Genomic DNA, 20,967 nt, shown 5'->3' on the forward strand with positions numbered 1-20,967 from the left:
CATAAATTTTTTTATCATTGTTTTCAAAACTGTTTGCTATAAATATTATTTATTAGAGAATGATTTTATATTAATTTAAGTTGACGAGGTACTAATAATATAGTTTAATCAAATAGGTGGATTATTCTCAAGTCCTGAAAATACTAATACATAAAAATGTATAACAATTTATTATAATTAATTTGCAATTAAAATTTTTATTTGAGAAATCAAACTAATAATGGTTAAATATTTTGTTTTCATTCTATAAAATAACTAATTGTGGTTATTATTTACATTCATATACATTTTCCAATAAAACCAGTTAATAACAAAACTGGTTTTAACTAGTTTAAAGCTTTGATAAATTGTTTAAAAGTGGACATTAATAATTTTTCTTTTACTATTAATATATTTTTATTTTATATCATTTTTAAGATTTACAAGAATAATTAATTATAATTAAGTTCATTAAATAAATAACCTTATTTAAAAATATAATTAGTTTGCTTAATTTAACATTCAATTACTAGGATCTTGAAATTCTGATTTTATATTTTGCTGAGATATATAAACAGTTTTATTTGGTGGAGTCTGAAAACAAAAATAATTTAAAAATATGATAACTTGGTAATTTATAATAGAGTAATCAAACAATTTACTTGTGCAATAACAGGTCGTTGAGACATGAGAACATATTTTTGAGGATTTCCTGTGTTACTTGTAGTTGCTACAACAGGTCGACCAACAACTGTTCTAGACTGTGTATCTATATTAATTTAATGTTAATAATTATAAAACAAATATTTATATTTTATTAAACCTATTTATTTACTTGTTTGTGTTACAGTTTGGTTGCTTGTACTTTGGGTAGTAGTTGTTATACGGGCTTTGCATACAGCAGCATGCAACTGTACACCAACCGATCCAAATTCTTTTTTGTATTCGTCTAAATTATCTGGTGGCGAATGTGTTATTTTTAACACAGGAGTCAATATTTTCTGAAGAGATATTAACAAATTTAATAAATATTTATAAGCAAATGTGATTAAATTTAAAATAAAATATTACACAAAGTAAGTGTTTAATTTGGTTTCCAGATATTCTATCCACATTATTCTGTGTAACTTCGGGTGAGTCTAGTCTATCAGATATCATATGTACTCTGGGAATGACAAAGACTTTAATTGTTTCTGTTCCTAACTCTGCTAAACCTAAAATATTTAATTTGATTTTATTTGAATTTATAAGTGATAAACATATGACTATTTTTATATACCTTCAAGTGCGCCATACACTGATGGAAGAGCGGTTTTGTCTGAATTAGTAGCATTTGTAAATACTCTAGTTATACGAGTTTGTACATTGTTTGTTGGTGTATTAAACATTTTACAAATTTGTGCCATTAAGCGCGAGGCAAAATCTCTCAAAGCCCAATGATTATCAATTTCTGGTCTCATGCACAATTGTTTACTTACAACACAAGTAACAACAGAAGGGATAATTTCATGTAGCTAAAAAATAATGTTATAATTCAATTATAAGAAATTATACAGTAATATGTAATATGTCATTAAACTTACATATTTTTCTAAATAAAGAGCTGGGTTATCCAATAATGCTTTGACCATTCTCATTAAATAAATAAGTAATGCTAAATTATTTTGAACAACATTTACTTTCACTCCTTCTGCAATAAATGTACACATACGAGGTAACATTTCGTGAAGGCCAGGGTCAGATGCCAAACTTTGAAGAGCTTCCTGAAAAAATTAATTATTTTAATTGTATTAAAGTTTATTATGAATTAATAATAAAACTATTTTAGATTAATAGAAAGAAAGAAAAATAAATGTGAGCCAGTCAGTCCTAATTATCTAAACACTTTTTACTGTGATATAATAATGTATACAAAAATTAAAAGATATGCCATATTTTAATAATTTTAATATTAATATAATCTAACTTATGGTAACCATTTAAATAATCAAAAAAATATTTAATGTCTAGAGTCAAAATAAAATGCATGTATTATCTTGTAGCTTTGAAAAAAGAAGCTTAAATACTTCCCCACCCCAAGTCTCAAGAAATCTGTTGATATAACTTTCATTGGAATCGGTCAAGTAGTTTCTATAATTAGCTCTCAACAACATAAATTTGTTACAATAATGCATTTTTGTTAATTTTGCAAAAAATTATTAAAGCCATATATTTTCTGGAAGGAGTTATTTACAAATAAAATTCACAAATCACTGGGAAATTGTAAAAAGTTTCACATAGGAATACTGTAATTTATAACTTAATAAGTTGTTTTTGATCGAGAAAAAAAAAGAGTACTGTTATATGGACCATATTGTAAAACAAATTTTTATTAAAATACATACAGCTCTTCGAGATTCATCTGACCCAACACAAGCTTCTGTGATTTCCTTATAATAAAGTTGTTGTTCGACTGATAACTCATGAGTTGCCAATTGTTTCACATGAACAGTTTCAACATTACGTAACTTTTGAGCTTTTCTAAACAAAAGCAACAGATTTTAACATTTTTTTTTTCATACTGACTATATAATTTTACCCAGTAGATGGTCGTCCAGAAACTTCCTTATCAATGGGTTTTTTTAATTTGTTTAAAGGATCTACACATTCAAGTTTTTGAACATCTTTGGATACAGAAGGAGGATTTTCTGGTACTGTTGGTTGAACTCCATCAATGGCGAGCCAGTGGCCTAAAAATTTAATGAAAATTAAGTAGTAAATTTTTAATCCTATGTAATAATACTAACATCGAATGCTGATTTCTAAAGGTAGCTTAGCCAAAGGAGCATTAACAAATTCAATAAGATCGATGTCTTTATCATCAATGAAATGCAATTCTCGTCCACCACCTGATGCATATCTAAATGGTACATGTTCTTTAGCATGAAATCCATAAATAGGCTAAAAATATAACAATAGTATTTAACAAAAACTGAATAAGTCAAAAAAATCCTTATCATTCTAAATTTTACTTATAAATTGTCATTATACATCTTTAGTTTTGTATATTAAATACACAGTTTTTTACTATAGAATTTATAATCAAATATTCATTCATGCAATTATTAAGATTTATAAAAATAATAGAATAATAAAATAACTAATAGGCCTACTTTAATTTTTATATTATTTTGACAGTACATAGAGTGAGTAGGATCATATTTTTCAAAAAAGCAAACACAAAAAAATAGTAAATCTTAGTTTCCTAAACAAAAGGTTACCAGAATTAAAAATTAAAAAAAAATCATATTTATATATAAGTACTATATCTAAAGTTAAAACTAATTCAAACCTTTAAAAATGTTTGTGAAACTTAGAGTATTACGACTATAAGTAAAGAAAATCTTTATTTTGGTGAGGTTTAATATTGGTTTCTTAAAATATAATAACTAATAATTAAAAGTTTTGTAAAGTATATAAGTTGATTACATATTATATTTTTATACTTAATAACAACTACATTAATGTTCTTTTTAACTATCAAAAGTTACAGTATGTATTATCGATGAACTTTAGATGGTAACCAGTAATAATAATATTAAGTAATATTGTATTATCTCAAAATGAAAAATTAATGATAAATAGGACATTTTGGTCTCTGATAAGAGTTTTTGGTAACAACGGAACATATAGTTTAAAAACAGGACATTCTTGTAAAAAATGTACATCTTTCATCCCTACCTAAATCTATGCACTATATCTGGCTAGATAAACTTAAAAAAATAAAATAAAATAATGATACGAATATTTGGATCATTATTTTATCAATGACAGATTTCTGAATTCATAGCATTTTAATGAATTATCAAATTCATAGCAAAATAATTATTTAAATCATAAAAATTAATAAACCAATATAATTTGTATAACTTACTTCAATACCGAAAACTTTTAAAGCGTTATCAATGTCTGAAGGTAGTAATTTGCATCTATTAGAATGCATCATAAACTTTTTGCTTTCCTAAGAACAATTATATATTAATGTATAGACTGTATAAAAAATGAGCAGTACATGTAGTAAAGTATAAACGAGACAATACAATTTACTGCTAACAATAAAATAGTAAATGAAATAAAAATTCCCAATGATGAACCCTGTAAAAAAAGTCTTCAAAATAAAATATTAGGTTTTCTAATATTTTAGCGATAATTTAAAACTTTAAATGTTAATGGCATTTACAGTGTAGTGTATACCTTTGATAATATAATTTATACACCCATATTATCTGTAATGGGCTCACAAACACAATTTGTATATTTATTGACTAATTGAAATATTTTATATATACTATATTAAAGTAAGCAATAATTTTATTTTATTTTTTAATCTTTTATAATATAATGTAGGTATTAAGTAAAACATTTAAAAATGTCTTTTAATAATTATACTTAATTATCTTTTTAACAGTGAATAAAAAATAACTAAACTGCTATCTACACCTATATATTTCCAGATATATTTCTAATAAAATATTAACAATATAAAGCATTGTAAACATTTTAAATATTTTTATCTATTATTTGTATGGCTGTGTGTAAGATTAATGTTATGTCCTGGGAAATTTTATTCTACAATTCCAATAAACGCATTCAGTTTTATTATTAGATTATGATTGATATATTAACAACCTACATAAATAAAAGTTAAATGTTACATTTGTTTGAAAGATGAACGGATTTGTTAAAAAAAAAATTATATATTTCAATGCTATTAATTTAATAAATATATTTTGATGATTTAAGAAAATATATAGAGTATGGATATAGCTTTATATTACTTTATACTTTATACTTTAGAGATTTATTGATTTTTGATTCTAAAAATATCTTTGTCTCTTGAATAGCGATTAAATATGAAACATTAAAAATTATTTAAATATAATAAACTTACTTGTAACACTAATTTAAGACGATAAGTGGCGGAATCTGATATTTCTTTAGCTGCATCGTCAGATAAATTACCAATACCCACACTTTCCGCAATTACCTTTAATGATTCGGTCGGTAAAGTAGAGCCATAGTTTACTTCAATTTCACCCATTCTGATAATTAATAATTTAAATGTATATATGTAATCTGAAAATTTAAAAATTATAATTTATTTATTCCACAAAATGCAGCTATATGGTAAACCCGAATACTTTATAATATACAAAGTATATTACGGTATTAAATTTAATTAAAGGTAACTTGACTGTTTGTATCAATGTATTTGTAGTACTAAACATAATATTGACATTTTAATATATTTTACGATATCAATGACAGGATTAGTATTAAGTACTTACTTTTCAAGATATATTCTTAATTCTTATGATCATATTATAATTTAAATTCTAAGGATGTATTATCAATGGATCCTGATTGTTCTTATCGTTTTACCTACTAAGAACTATACATAAACCAAACATAATACCAGTAATACCACAGAAAATGATACACAAATTTTAAATCGTTTTGTTTATTAATATTATGTTAACATTTTAATTGTTTTCAAATCGCATGATCAACTACTGGCTACACTGTTTAGTGGTTTATACTTTTTACAAAAATTAAAGATATTATCTTAGACACTGTGACTATAATAGCCGCTATAAGTAGGCTATACTTGACATTTCGTCAGCCGCGTTCAATAGAAACTGCATTTTAAATTAATAACTAATACCTATTTACCTTACTATAATATTATAGTCTATAATATAATGTGCCGAACAAATCCGAAATGTTGAATTAATATATATGTTAATTAGTATATTATTCAATTTTATAATTGTGTATCCGGTATCGCGTTATCTTTAGATCATAAACTACGAATGGGAGTATGGGCCACAGTCCCGATAATTTGAAGCAAAAATTATTGACTTATTAACGACAAGCCTAAATGACTTAAACTGTAAGCACGCGCAATCGCCGCAATCTCAACCGTCGCATATTTATCCAATTTCAAGTGTAAATACGCGTCGATTATACTTGCACATGCGTAGATAGCGCGTCTCATCCAAATGACCGTCGCTTATAAAAATATGTGTATTTGTATTTCATTGTGCTAATTGTGCTTCAAAAGTTAAAGTTACATTGTTAATACTGCAAGGTGGGTATTATAGGACACTTATTGTTTACAACTTAGTCGTATTAAGATCTTTATTATTCTAATAATTATGGTTTACATGTACAAGATGACTCCATTAATCATTGTCTATACATGCGTTTCTACATATTAAATATATAACAAAATACAAATTGAATATTGTATTAATTTGAAGAATAAGACCGGACAATTAAAAAGTAAGTTAACTAATTTGTATTACAAATTATATCTATTATTTAATTTAATGTTAATCATAACATGATTGTATCTATTAAAAATTACCATAAATTTCTGTCATGTTTTCGTTAGATTTATTATATAGAATATTTAAGTTAATTTTTGTTTTGATACCATTATTATTATTATTTTTTAAAGTTTAATATACAAAATATTAAACAAATACATAAATTAATTTAGGATAGAATATTAAATACATTGTTAATAAGTGAAATAAGCATTGATGTATCTGACACATTTAATTAAATTATATATACAAATGTGTAAGAATAATAATATATTAATTTGATTATTTACAGTGGCGGCTATCCTATAGTAGTGGTGGATGGGGTGGGTTGTCTATGTAATTTTTGTAAGCGAATAATACAATAATACTTTGGAATATTTTAATAGTATAATAGTAAATATTTTTTTTTCAACATGTTGAATAAACTATTCAGTAAATGGGATGTTATATAAATAAATATTATTGAGGATGGGTGATTACTTCTTACGTTTCACTACACCTATATTTTTAAGGATAGCCGTCACTGATTATTTATTTTATTAAATATTTAATACAATTCAATATTCTAATATTTATATGTATATACAACAAAATTACCCATCCCTTTAAGCAGCGCTTGTGATTGCATTTATTGATAATCATGCCTGACAACAACAGTCAATAGTCACATATTAATTCTTCCTATAATAGTAATTTTTGCTTATAGTCAACACACTTATTTATTAACCATTTTCAATCAATTATATTAATATATATATTTATAAATGTTTAAAGAGTACAAGTCTTATAATACAATCAAATATTTGTATAATATATCCCAAATTTTCATATTAAGAGAACACTACACCCGCATGTTGAGCTGTAAGCTTGAAATTTTTTTTTTTTACTGAAAATTTTTAATGGCTGATATTTACGGTTTTAGTAATAAATAATAATAGAAATGTATAAAATTATAAAATAAGTAAAAACAGTTTGGTATTTTTATTTTTTTAAGTAATTTGGTAAGTTTTTAGTGTATAAATGTATAATTAACAAACGGTCTATTATCTGTAATTTAAAAGAAAATAATTACAAAATCTATATGAAAACATTTTTTCAGTATTATTGAAAATTTACATTTCTACGGCTACATGTGTTGTCTATGTCTTACACATGTAAAACAGCAAAAGCTGTTTTGTGCAGGATAGAATCACTTAGGCTGTAGTGATAATTAAGACTCCAAATTAATATATAATTGAGTTAAGGAAATTATCTGTGGAATATCTTTTTATTTTTTTAATATCACTTTACAAAAAAATTTTTATTGTTTCAAAATTCATTATTTTTGAACTTGAATAATTTTTTTTTTTATTTACGATATCTAAACAATAGAAACGATATTTCACAGCCAAAGTTCTTTTTATATGTTGAAAATTTTGTTTCTTAGTTATTACTGTAGCCTTTTTGGTTCTTTCCAGTGCAAAACAGTTTTTGCTAAGTTTTAAATTTGTAGGACATAGACAACATATGCAGGTATTGTGTCCTTTTAACATTGTGGATAGGTTCAAATTAACAGATAATCATTTTTAAAGGCACAAACAATCCATTAAAAGACATGTATTGTAATATACTAAAATGTCTAAAACTATAGGTACTATATCATCCATCAATTTTATAACAAATTTGAAAATAATTGCATATTACATTACACTTCTAATTAGTGGCAGTCAATTGATTTTTCATGGGGAGATGTGGCTGATTTTTTAACAAGCGCTGTTTAATCATAACAAACTATTTAATATAATATAATATTAACAATATTTTTTTTTATATTATTAAATCTATATTTTTTTTTACTATTGAGACAACTCTAGAATAATACAATTACACAATTTACATTGTATATAATAATATATAATATAATATTTACTTATAAGCACTAAATTGAAATTTCAAACATATTTATAATTTAGTTATAAAAGAATGAACAAAACTTAAAAGTTAGTTTAAAATATAGTGTCATATGTTTGAACTTTGAACTGTTAATTTAATATTTATTCCAATAAATTATACAAGTATTTTCTTTCATCCTAAAGCATGTTTAATACGTACAGCATATTGACCTCTCCCAATTACCATAATATTTCTCAAATATTTAGGTTTTAGGCATGAAAACAGTCTAGTGTTGCCATTGATACCAGAAGTGTACAAAGTATTTGTAATTAAGTATACACTTAAAGAAATAATTCACGATTACATAACTTTATAGTATCAAGTCCCATTTTTGGAGATTTTTCTTTATATTATGTGAACATTTTGTTATCTTTAAACTTAACTTCGTCCTTCCCCTAAAATTACCTCACTGCTAAATTTAAGTTTTAATTAGGATGTTGGTGAAATCAGGTGGTGGCTTTCATTTAGGTGAGCTTATATATAAATATATATTTATCAAATTTATATATACTAATATGTTTTTGTTCCATTTTTAGACTTAGGACTCTCAATTAACTCTAACTAGTATGGTTAAAATGTATTATATTGTTGTATAATTTATTATATTATATTTATTATTTTAACTATATTTTATATTAGTATGGTATTTCATACCCATTTGTTTAATATAATTGATTATTGTTAATTTTTCGGTTTGATATTCCTCTCATGCAGTGCCATTTTAAGGTTTGATGCCACTAGAAGCACACATATTTTGCCACCTTATAACCCTCCCTCCAATCATAATACCAATCATTAAAAAAAATCTGGTATAATATACTGACTAAATGAATATAGCAAAGATACTTGGTTGCATCACTTCTTGGACAAAATATAGATATTTGGTGGAAATATTTTGCATTTATGTACTTATAAAATCAATTACAATATAATTAAATCGTTAATATAAAATATAATTTATATTTTTTTTAATCGTTGGAAAATTAATAAAAACGATATAGCTGTAGAAATATGCTGTAGACTATAATACTATAATGCTGTCAAGATCAACATATAAATTTATTTTATGTGTAGACTATAGAAAACAATTGACCCTTTAAAAAAATGACTAATGTTTTAAATTTAAAGCACTATGATAAATAAATTAATAAAATTTAATATAAAAACATAAATTATGAATTTATATTTTTAGACCTTTCAAGATTTTTAACTATTTTTTTAAAATCACTTAGTTTTTTATCATAACCTTTTTTGTAGTGAATTTAAAAGTGATGTTTTCCCAATCCATTTCTTCCAAAATATTATTTTTAGTTCATAAAATGGATAGTGTTGACAATATTTCATTTGCTAATAATGATCTTAAATAATTTTTACTCTCCTCAATACAGAAAAAGAATAATTTAATTTGTAGTATGACAACACTCTGTTTACTGTCTACTGACTACTGAAAACTACTATAATAATATAGTGATAATTCTGTTATTTGTAAATGAATTACTATGCATTCGTTATTTCTTATAAAATTGAATTTTGCGTCAACTTTCTTATCCGTTTTTTTTAGAAATTTTTTGTTTAATTTTATAGATATTGTCACGACAACTATGACAAATAGCAAATATTATAACTATTTTACATTCTTATAAAATTGTATTCCACTGTACTCTTTACCCGTAATTTGTTTATCATTAAAATAATTATCTTATTTAAATATGTAATTAGATTAGATATAGTCAGAATATAAAAAAAAAACACATAATAATATGTAGCTGTAGTAAATATCATATAAATTGTTGTATAGTTATGTTTGATAATTTATAAATTTTCCTAAACGATCAGTTAATTCTCCCTCCAAAAAATATATGCTCTATTCAGGTAAATTTTGGGTTAGTCACCTTAATAAATGACACCCACAATCAGCAATGATAATATAACAATTTTTTAATCTATATTCAGACCAATAAGATGTGAAAATAAGTAAATACACATGGATATAACTTCCTAACATTATACAGTCTTATTTTTTTAATGCTTTTTATAATTTAGTACAAAATTAAGACTTGAATGCTGAAAACTGTAAACTAAAGCATCGCATTTGATAAAGAATTTTATATTAATTTATTATGTTTTTAGTGGAACGTGATCCCAATAAAAGAAAAGTCAAACCTCCTGCTAACCCGGAATTGGTACATTTAGATGATATAGATGGTGAAAGTTCTTCTGATAGTGATTTCCGTATTGAAGATCACTGTGTTAATAGTGAATCAGATTCTGATAGAGCTTCATATTTGACATTTACTGATGGTATGTTTTAAAAAAGAAGTTAATTGGTTTTATAATGTAACATTTTTATTTTTGTGTAAACATCTATACTTATATACATATTTCAAAAGATGACGATAATCAAGAAGAAGTTGAAAAAGATGATGAAGATGATATTAGATGTAGTGATAGTAATATGACCACTGATGTCACAAGTATTGTTACACACAATCAAGATAATTCTATAAAAGTAACTTTTTAACTGATTTTTATGTAACTGAATTTAAAAGTGTATTATCTATTTTTCAGGTAAATTTAAAAGAAATAGTAGATAATATTCATATTTGTAGTATTTGCTTAGGCGATGCTAGTGATGATGTCAACGAATTAATAGATTGTGATGAATGTGGTATATCAGTTCATGAAGGTAAATACTTATAGTAATACTTATAGTAGTAGTAAATAATTATTATTTATTTTTAGGTTGTTATGGTGTTCATGATTCTGGAAGTGTTAGTTCATCTGTTTCATCATGTTCCATGGAACCATGGTTTTGTGAAGCTTGTAAAGCAGGCATAGAAAATCCTACTTGTGAATTATGTCCTAATTTTGGTTTGTATATTATTATAGATATTCTATTAACTATATTTTTGTACAACTTGAATTAATACATTTTGTTTTAGGTGGAATATTTAAAGAGACAGATTGTGGAAAATGGGTACATTTAGTGTGTGCTCTATATGTACCTGGAATAACTTTTGGTGAAGTCACAAGTCTCAGTAGAGTTATGTTATTTGCAAATACTACACCTCGGTGGGGTAATAAACGATGCAGTTTGTGTAAAGATATGAGATTTTGTTGCACTGGTGTGACTATTGGATGTGATGCTGGGATGTGCAGATCTAATTTCCATGTTACTTGGTACGATAAACACATATTATTCTTTAATAAGAAAAAATCTTTTATTTTTATTTCATCATGTTGTAACATCTCTCTTGACTAATACAAAGTGTTCTTTAATTTAATGAGATATAGCTGAGGATATGAGCCTCAGTGTGGTTCAGTAGCTCAGTCTCCAGATATGAAAATACTGGTAATTTTTTACCACAAACCATTCATTATTTAGAAAACTATTAACATTTTTAATTATGAGTTATAGGTATTTATAGTATAGAACAGTGGTCTTCAACCTTTTTGAACTCGCAACCCACTTTTTTGGGCCTAAATTTTTCGTGACCCACATAAGCTTTCTAAAACAGCTGAAATTGCTTAATACTTTGTAGTAGTACTATTAAAACTGAATTAATAAAAATTAAATTTTATTCGGTAGAATATTTAATTATTATTAATTGAAAATACATTGAATTTGTACAAAAATATAAAATAAAATAAAAATATGATACAAAAAATTTAATGTGAACTTTGTTCTTGAGTGTTTTCACATAATAAATTCCACCTTGGCTCAGTTTGACTCGGTGCAATCCGTAAATCATCGAGTCTATGTGTTTTTGACGTTTTCAAATTTGCCTTAGTAGAAAACGCCTTTTTGCATAAATAAGTCGTTGGAAATATTAATATAATTGAAATAGCTTTAGTTGCTAATTCTGCGTAATTTCCTGTACATAAGTGTGCACAAAATATTTTTTTTAATTTGTTATTACTTATCACATGATAGGTTATTTAATTGATTTTCAATGTTAGCAGACATATTTACTGTCATTATATCTACTGCTAATGGTTGTTCAATCTACTCAGAATTTACTCAAATATCCTCAAGAAAATATTAGTTAAAAAAATTTTCTAAGTTAGTCAAATGTTTGTTTACTAATTCAGAAATGTCTTCAAACTTAATTTTTTTACCTTCTATAATTTTATAAATTTTATTTTTATTTTAACAAGAAGACTTATTGCGACCCAATTTTAAAGTTTGAGCGACTCACCGGTTGAAAACCACTGGTTTAGATAGAATATAGGTGAAAAGTGGAGTGTGATAGGCGTAATTCTCAAAATATTGATCTACTACTTTGCTCATTTAAACTTTAAATCCTCATAAATTACTCAAAAATGTGATGTATACATATAAAAATACTCTAAGCTTCTGTTTTAAAATATGAGTTTTACTATATTAAAAACATGTGTGATGATAAATGATTTATGATGATAAAAAATAAAACTTTTATTACGTACAATTATGTAAAAAAATATATTTAAAAATAATGAGTGGGTTCGTTATAAAAGAGTCTAGTATAATAATTAAATTACACCTATTAAGCTGTATTTATTATTTATTTCTAACTTAGTTTAATACTAATTAATAATTACATTGTCAGGCTTCTTTGACTGTTCCCCCTATCTATCATTAAAACTACTTGCTAAATTCTTACATCAATCAATGTCACCATATCTATTAAACACATACACGTACACACCTCTCTATAAGACATAACAAACTGTTAAAATGCATTATACAGTCATAATTTATAACTCGATTCCAAAATAGAATAATTATGCCTTATGTTTATTATATTATGTATTTTTTAACAAATAATTTACAGAAATGAAATAATTTTTATAAGTATTAAATATTTAATAATATTATTAGTGCTCAACAAGAAGGTAGTTTATCAGAAGCAACAAGTCCAGAAACTGATCAAACAGATCCATTTTATGCTCATTGCAAGTTGCATGTTGACAAACTGGTAGCAAAGTTAGTATATTCATTTTTTAAATGAATCAGTGTTTTATTTTTTTTTAAGTATGTTAATTATTACATCGTAAAATAAATTAATAATAATTTGCAATTATCGCCCAATATTATTCTTATAAACTAGATGTATTATTATTATTTATGTTTTAAAAAAAAATAAATTCTATAGTATATAATATATTCATGTTTTTAAGGAAAAGAAAAAGAAATTGGGAAATACTTCAATTAAGAACAAAGCAAATGAAATTATTGCGTGAACAGCAGTCTTCTGAAAAATCAGCTACATGGCAACGTAATCAACGAAGGCTTGAAAAATTACGATCTAAGTATTATGAAATGAAAAAAATCAGTATAACAGAGTCAAGTAAGCTACATTAATTTATTTTTTTGTATTCAAGTTAAGTACATGGTTTATTTTTTTATAGCATTTAAGTCCAAAGTTCCTCGTCCCATTACAACATCAGCTTCAGCATGTCGAGCTCTTTGGTTAAAAGCTGGCTTAATGGGTGTAAATATGGCTTCCTGTGAGGCTATTGAAGGACAAATAAAAGCATTGCGCGATGTACCAAAAAAATGGAATGTACCTACTACATTTAGGTTAGATAAAATTACTCATACATTCTCTTCTCCGTTCTTATAAATATTTTTGTTTATTTTTTTAAGTTTGGAATTTGTAAGTTACTTCATGGATAGAAATTTAAGATTGACAGATTTGAAAAATCAGCTAAAACATTTTACTGACCAAAATAACAAACTTCATGATGAACAAATAATTGTACAAAAAAAATATGATCAAGTAATACAATTATTTAATAGTATACATTATATTATATACACTAAGTACATGATATGTATAATATATTTTAATTAATTTTTGTAGGAGTCCAAAAACAATGAGATTCAAAAACAAAAACATTTAGAACTCAAAAATATAATTACGGCATATCATACTGTCATTAATATGTGCAATCCTAATGCTGATATTTTAGATGTAGATATACTTACTAGAGAAGTTCAAAATGACCATAATTCTTTTAGTGAGCTTAATTTATTTTATTTTAAAACTTACTAACCAATAATTCATAAACAAGTTCTAGGTGTCAAATTATATTCTATTTAAAAAAATTAATACATTTTATAATTTGTATTTAGTAATAAACAGTTCAACTCCTACTCCTGCCGTCTTAAAAGCAGGTCTTGGAATATCAATTAGAAATAATGATAATTTAGAAATTACAGGTAAAATGTGTTTGATGTTTTAAAGTCCGTTATATCATGTGTGAATTTATTGTATGTAATTAAACTCTATTATTTTGTTTTTCAGATAATGTGGCACCACTAGGTTTGTACAATAAATGTGGTATTTGTAGTCGTACAAATGATCAACACTTGTTGGCAAAATGTGATACATGTTATTTATACTATCATTTGGGTTGTTTAAATCCACCACTAACTAGAATGCCTAAGAAAACCAAATTATTTGGATGGTAAATACAAATATTGAATATTTCAGAAAAGTTATATTAAAAAATATGTTATAATCAGGCAATGCAGTGAATGTGACAATAGTAATTCTAACTCTGAACCAGAAACAGTTGATCCAAATGCTCCTAGAAAATTAAGATATGGTGGAAGAGAGCGATCTATATCAGACAGTCATAGATCTTCATCTATTGTTAATGATGTAAATATTAATTTTTTTTAAATATTCAAATGTAAGTATAATTCAATTAAAAATTAACTATTTGTATATTAGTTACAGGATTTTAATAGTCTTACAGAACAGAGTAAAATGCCTGGTGTATCAAGTAAGTGTTACAAATATTTTAAAGTTAAAATTTAATTATCATACTTAATCAAATATGTATACATTTAAAAATATAATTTAATATTACATAATTTCAGCGTTTTAGTAATTTTTTAAATAATAAATTTGTCTTATTTTAATGTTATTACTTGTCTTTTAATATTTTTAGAGAAAAAAAAACATGAACGGCATAGGGAGAGGTATTCTCCAGAAATAATAACAAAACGAGTGAAGTCTCGCAAACGCAAACATAAGCACCATAGAGATAATAATACTTCAGAATTAGAACCAACTAATGATTATTTAGTTAATGAACCACCACGGCAAGGAATTAAGCTATTTGTAAGTTTTGATAACTTATCTCAGAATCATTTTAAAATGTTATATTTACTATTTAGATAAAATCTGTACCAAGTGCTAGTGGAGTTAAAACAACATCTTCACAGTTACTTATTGCATCACCAGTAGATGAAACACCTCAAACTTCTACAAAAACCAAACCAGAAAAGAGTGTTGCACCACTCAGAATAACAACAACATTGACAGATATTAAATTGACTCCAAAATGTAATACTTGTCAAACAACTGGAACAAGCATTACAATGGTTCAGTAAGTATTAAAAGGGCAGACATATTTTAGTGATTAATTTATAGATTAAATATATAAAAGAATAATTATTTTATTTTATAATTTTCAATTTAGTTTTAATGTTGATTGCAAGACATACAATTTATAGCAGTGGTCTTCAACCTTTTGGACCCGTGACCCACTATTTTAAGCTTACATTTTTCTGACCTACATATGCTTTAAACTTCTATTACTTATAAGTAATTAATTTACCTTTCCAGTTGAAATTTGTATTTTCATAAAGGTTGAACAACTTGTAAATAACCTTGTATTTGTTTTTCAAATCTTCGGTATGAATATTAATGATTTATGCATTTCTAACTACAAATGATATACTATTTTTTGTGATTTTGATAAAAAAATGTTGTAGATTTACCCTAAACCTTTTGTAAATTTTTAATTATAACAATTCATAAAAATCTTAGTTTTATATTATCAAGTTTTTTGATTAAATAAAAATGTTCTTATTGAAAATTTAAATAACAATTTTAATTGTCTATAAATACCTCCAAAACAGTAAAAAAAAAATATAGAAAATTAAATTGTACATAGATAATTATTATATAAATTATTGGTGAAAATTTCAAGTTGCTATGGTTATTCATTTTGTCGAAAATTTGTTTAGTGTAAAATTGTCCTCAAATTGTTTTTTTTGATTATCAAGAAAATTACTAGAAATTTTTTATTTTAATTCTGCAAAGTATCAACTATATCTAATTGTCTACTAAACCACTCAAAGTTGAAAATCGAAACATTTAAAAAAAACTTATTCTATCAATAGGTGATGGATGACAGACATGCATCATTGTAAAATCAATACATTCATTACTTTGTTCAGAATCCAAAAGAAATTATAATTATAATTAATCAAATTTTAAATACCTTTACTTATTTATTTCTACAGGTGTGATGAATGCAGTAAAAATTTTCATTTTTGTTGTCTTGATCCCCCAGTGAAAAAATCACCAAAAGTACGAGGTTACTCGTGGCACTGTGCTGAATGTGATCCAACGGTACATCAATTATTTCTTTAAGTCTACCATTAGTCATTATATAAAAATTCTATTTGATAAAAAGAATAAAAATTAAGTTATGTTTGTCTACTGATAAGTGTATACTCTATTTTAAATAAGAATAAACCAGCTGGTGTATAAAAATGGTCTTAGTTTTGATTTCTCCTAAATAAATATCTGTAAAAACTGTATATGACTGAAGAAGCTGCAGCCAACAGTCAGTAATTATGATCATCTATTGCTATAAAGCATGTCAAACTAAGGAGATCTGATGTCTTTTTCTCTATTTGTGATCCGTGAAATGGTTTATTCTTATTTAAAACAAGTATAATAAGTCCAGGGCTTGGAACCTCTTTTGCATATTCCTAAGGATATTATTCAAAATTAAATTTGACACTTACTTATTTTATAGTAAATAAAAAAATTAGTATTCGTTATTTATTTATACTGCATATTTTACCAAATTCAAGTGATATTGTCTATTTAAAATTGTATGCATAGTAATTTTGTTTGAAATTAACAAAATAAAGATTTTACCTATTAAATAAATCAAATTTAATAATAATTTTTTATTAATTTTTATTCAATGTTAATTTTTTAAGTTTAAATTAGAAATAGTATAGTTAAATAAAATTATTTTTTAATAATAAATAAAATGAATATATTTGCATATTATTAAAATGCATTAACAGTTATTCTCTTATTGAAGTTTTATAAATAAGTATTTTTATATAAAACAAAAATTAATTGCATGGTTTTATAATACCACATATTTGATATTTTTTATACACGTCACTTAATGTTCTGAGCCCTGAATTAATAGTAAATGGTTATTTAATTGGTTATTGTTTAAAAATAGTTTTTGGTTTGATTCCTTAAAATTTATAAATTAAAATAAGTTAGTTGTTTAGTTCATCTATTTAATTCAGTGGTGGTATGTAATTGTTTAAAATGGTAGAGTAATAAAGTTTAAGTATATTGCTCCATGGTCGCACAAAAAAAATAATTATTTATATAATCTTTTGTTTATTTACTATTTATGTTATTTATTAAATAATTTAGTTTTTAGTAGTATTAGATTACAGCTAATGCGTTGTTGATTGCCTAGACACATAGAGCGTGTTACATAAATTGTGACACAATCTGGCTGTCATAGATGCTATTCCAAATTTCCAAGTTCTAAAACCAATGCACGTTTTCTCAGAAAATATGCTCTCCTGAATATTATTATAAGCATTGTTATAATTATATGACAAACATTTTTATTAGTATTTAATTTATATAAATTTATTATTGTTGATATTAATGGAATAAAAGTAAAAGCGACCACACTATTGTCCATAGACATGAGCCACCACTGATTTAATTACTTAAAAAGAATAAGAATACAGTTTCTAAGTTTCTAATTCAGTTAAATATTTATTATAAATAAAGCACTCGTAATTTATATGTTAGTAATTATTGTGTGTAGTGGTGGGCTATAGCATATTTTTGTTTCCCGTACTCTATAATATAATCGAAAAATCAAAACTGAGCCGTCGTAGGACGCCTGACAGATGTGAAACATCAACAATTTTTTTTTTTTTGTAATGTTGAAAATTATTTTTATTATTTAATAATTATTATTTTTTTTTTAAATTATTATTATTTTTATTATTAATTTTTTTCCGAGCTTCGGCGAATTGAACTGACAAGCCACGAGTGAGGCGTCGCTACGCCACAGTCGGTCTCACTAACGTACCGCACTATTAGATGTTTCACATCAAAAAATAAATTTAATTCATGACCAAATTAAAATGTATTATATAATAATATAATAATTACATTTACTAAATTTCAAATTAGTACAAAATATATTAAGAATTGAGTTCTTAAGTCTTACATGACTATTTTTTAAATTAACAATTATTTTTTATTATTTTTTGAACCCTTTTCCCCAGAAAAAATTTGAAAATATGCCACTTGTAATGAAAGTATACGTATTAACTATTAAACTATATTTAAGCATGAATATTACATTTTTATTTTATTTTTTTTGTTACTACAGTAATTATAGAAAAAAAATAGTTATTGTTCATTTTATTTTTATATGGTAAAATCAATTTTTAATAAAAATGGGTCCAAATACTAAAAATTCCAAATTTTAAAATTAAATCATAATTTTTTTTTTTACCTTATCAATCTTTGATTTAATAATAATATTGTACTACTTACCTGGTTAACATAAGTAATAGGAATTAGAATATATGTTTAGCCATAAATAATTTGCTTAATAATTTTTTTTTATATAAATATATATAATAAAATAATATTTGATAAATATATTTCAGGACAGTGACTCTTCTTAAAAATATTTGGAAGCACAATCTTCTTCATTGCTATGTATCAATGATCTTCAATGATTATTTGTACTCAAAATGGTTTTAAAATTTTTTTTCTATTGTATTTTAAAATTAAATTCCTCATAATGTGTTAATATTATATAAATAACATATTATATCATATTTTTTTTTTTAAATTTAAGATCATTTGAGTATAGGTAGTACTCATATATTATTAATGTACTACAATATTATGTAATTCAACTTTAGATTTTCCAAATAAAATAAATTAACTAAGTGTGAACTGTGAAGTACTTTTCCTGCTTCATAGATTCCAAAAATAATTTGAATACATACATTTTCAGTATTCTAGAATATCCTTGTTTTAAGAAACTATAAACTTCCTTTTAAAATACACGACTGGCATATGTTGCATGTAAATTATTAATGTTCCTTTTTAAAGTGGAGTCAAGTACTCTCTGAAGATGATGCATTTAAATCATTTAAAATTTTAGGCGAATGAGTGTGTATGCAGAATAAGTAATACTAATACTAATAGGTATTATAGTAGTTACGTTTTACTTAGGTATTACACTATTACCATATTAGTAGATTATTATTTACATAAATATTACTGTATTATATCATATTTAATATTTCTATCAATTTTAAATAGTGAGTTTCCTATAAGTCTGATATTTATATTGATCATAATATATAGATGCAGTGATGTATAAAGGTTTTTTAAAAGGCCATGCAACACCAAAAAATAGACACCCACTCACAGAAGTGTGTTCTAGAAAATTTAATTTTTAGCTTCCGTAAAAATTAAAGTTGTGACAACTCATACAGCTGCATTATTTGAGACCATAGATATACGCCACTGTATAGATGTTGGATTATAGATGAGTTTACCATAATAAATCTGTATTGTCAATACTACAAAGCATCTAACCTAATTTTAAATCAACTTTATTTATCAAAATTAATTTATAAAAGAAAAGTAGTTAACAGCTTAGTTGTACATCGTACATGATTACTTACAATTGATGTTAATTATACTTTGTCATTGAAGAGGAAGTCACTGTAATGTATATGTTAAATTAAAATTAAATGACAAATCATTGTAAACAAACAAAAAAATTTACCATGAGTGAAAAAATTTTGTCAACCTTATTACAAAGTCCATTTCGTGATAAATTTGAATGTTTATATTGATATTAAAGTAATTTATTTGACTATCAATTGTAGTTGAATTAATTTTTTATGAATACATTGTAATCAAAAATGTGATTATTATAATATTTGTTACGGACTAAGGTAAATGACATAATTAACCTGTAATTGTTGTAAACATATACAAAAAAATGGAGATTTTTGATATTTACCGGTTAATTGTGATATTCTCCAACCAAATTAGTAAATGTTGAGTATAATATTAAAATTCGACTATTACACATTTTATTTTTCAGCGGCACATTTTTGGTGAGTTTCTAATATTTATAAATGTTTTTGAACTTTAGTTTTATAAATTACCTATTTTATATTCTCCATTCGAGTCATTCCGCAATTGACCCTGATGTAAGAAATCGAATAATGCTTTTGAGTCTCGTGTACAAATCCTTAATTAAAATGTGTGTATGCGATACGCCATTAAACACACTGTCGAAGTGTTGGGACAACAATGGGCAGTTGTACAATTTAATCATAAATTATATATTTATATACGAAGTTAAGTTAAGTAGATAAGTTGTTTGTATTTACTATTTTACTATTGAGGTAAGTCAGGAAAAACAAAAACGTCAAAAACAGTTCAGTTATTTTATTTTATTCTATGATTTGAAGTGAAGTTACATACAAGATACAAAATACATATCATATATAAGTAGACATTCTTCAAACTTTTTTTTTAAATTTTGTGTCGCAGTAAGTTTTTTAGGTGTTATTTGG

At 24.6% G+C, this 20,967-nt stretch overlaps 2 protein-coding genes across 6 annotated transcripts; one reads left to right on the forward strand and one right to left on the reverse strand.

Annotated features, from left to right (window-relative positions):
* Positions 1-411: 411 nt before the first annotated feature.
* Positions 412-5,466, reverse strand: LOC113550985 (transcription initiation factor TFIID subunit 6). 3 transcript variants are annotated; one of them, XM_026952976.1, is made up of 12 exons: positions 5,307-5,466; positions 4,910-5,094; positions 3,893-3,979; positions 2,766-2,919; positions 2,558-2,708; positions 2,364-2,499; positions 1,563-1,742; positions 1,259-1,493; positions 1,051-1,193; positions 815-980; positions 642-748; positions 502-573 (listed from the first exon to the last, which is right to left on the reverse strand). In XM_026952976.1, exons 2-12 carry the CDS (start codon positions 5,057-5,059, stop codon positions 502-504), a joined length of 1,581 nt encoding a protein of 526 aa, XP_026808777.1. In that variant the 5' UTR covers positions 5,060-5,094; positions 5,307-5,466. The 3 variants fall into 3 exon arrangements, with proteins under 3 accessions (XP_026808769.1, XP_026808777.1, XP_026808785.1); XM_026952984.1 differs by lacking the exon at positions 5,307-5,466 and adding an exon at positions 5,184-5,198; XM_026952968.1 differs by lacking the exon at positions 5,307-5,466 and having other exon boundaries at positions 412-573; positions 4,910-5,059.
* A 119-nt stretch (positions 5,467-5,585) lies between these two features.
* Positions 5,586-19,179, forward strand: LOC113550964 (PHD finger protein 14-like). 3 transcript variants are annotated; one of them, XM_026952957.1, is made up of 20 exons: positions 5,586-6,109; positions 6,195-6,303; positions 10,413-10,583; positions 10,673-10,791; positions 10,851-10,968; positions 11,025-11,153; positions 11,225-11,462; positions 13,144-13,248; positions 13,443-13,612; positions 13,674-13,845; positions 13,912-14,044; positions 14,129-14,285; positions 14,401-14,487; positions 14,573-14,735; positions 14,794-14,932; positions 15,005-15,056; positions 15,225-15,397; positions 15,454-15,665; positions 16,588-16,696; positions 19,032-19,070. In XM_026952957.1, coding segments are annotated over exons 2-20 (2,451 nt in total). In that variant the 5' UTR covers positions 5,586-6,109; positions 6,195-6,302; the 3' UTR covers positions 19,035-19,070. The 3 variants fall into 3 exon arrangements, with proteins under 3 accessions (XP_026808758.1, XP_026808746.1, XP_026808751.1); XM_026952950.1 differs by having other exon boundaries at positions 5,587-6,109; positions 19,027-19,179; XM_026952945.1 differs by lacking the exon at positions 19,032-19,070 and having other exon boundaries at positions 16,588-17,173.
* Positions 19,180-20,967: the final 1,788 nt, after the last annotated feature.

This window comes from Rhopalosiphum maidis, chromosome 4, assembly GCF_003676215.2.
Source record: "Rhopalosiphum maidis isolate BTI-1 chromosome 4, ASM367621v3, whole genome shotgun sequence".
NCBI classification, from domain to species: domain Eukaryota; kingdom Metazoa; phylum Arthropoda; class Insecta; order Hemiptera; family Aphididae; genus Rhopalosiphum; species Rhopalosiphum maidis.

Coding starts and splice junctions, on each gene's coding strand:
- LOC113550985 (XM_026952968.1), bottom strand. CDS start 5,059: ATGGGTGAAATTGAAGTAAACTATGGCTCTACTTTACCGACCGAATCA. Junction 3,980..4,909: donor GTCTTAAATTAGTGTTACAA/GTAAGTTTATTA, acceptor AATTGTTCTTAG/GAAAGCAAAAAGTTTATGAT. Junction 1,743..2,363: donor CAGATGAATCTCGAAGAGCT/GTATGTATTTTA, acceptor TAATTTTTTCAG/GAAGCTCTTCAAAGTTTGGC.
- LOC113550964 (XM_026952945.1), top strand. Junction 10,969..11,024: donor TGGTATATCAGTTCATGAAG/GTAAATACTTAT, acceptor ATTTATTTTTAG/GTTGTTATGGTGTTCATGAT. Junction 13,249..13,442: donor GTTGACAAACTGGTAGCAAA/GTTAGTATATTC, acceptor CATGTTTTTAAG/GAAAAGAAAAAGAAATTGGG.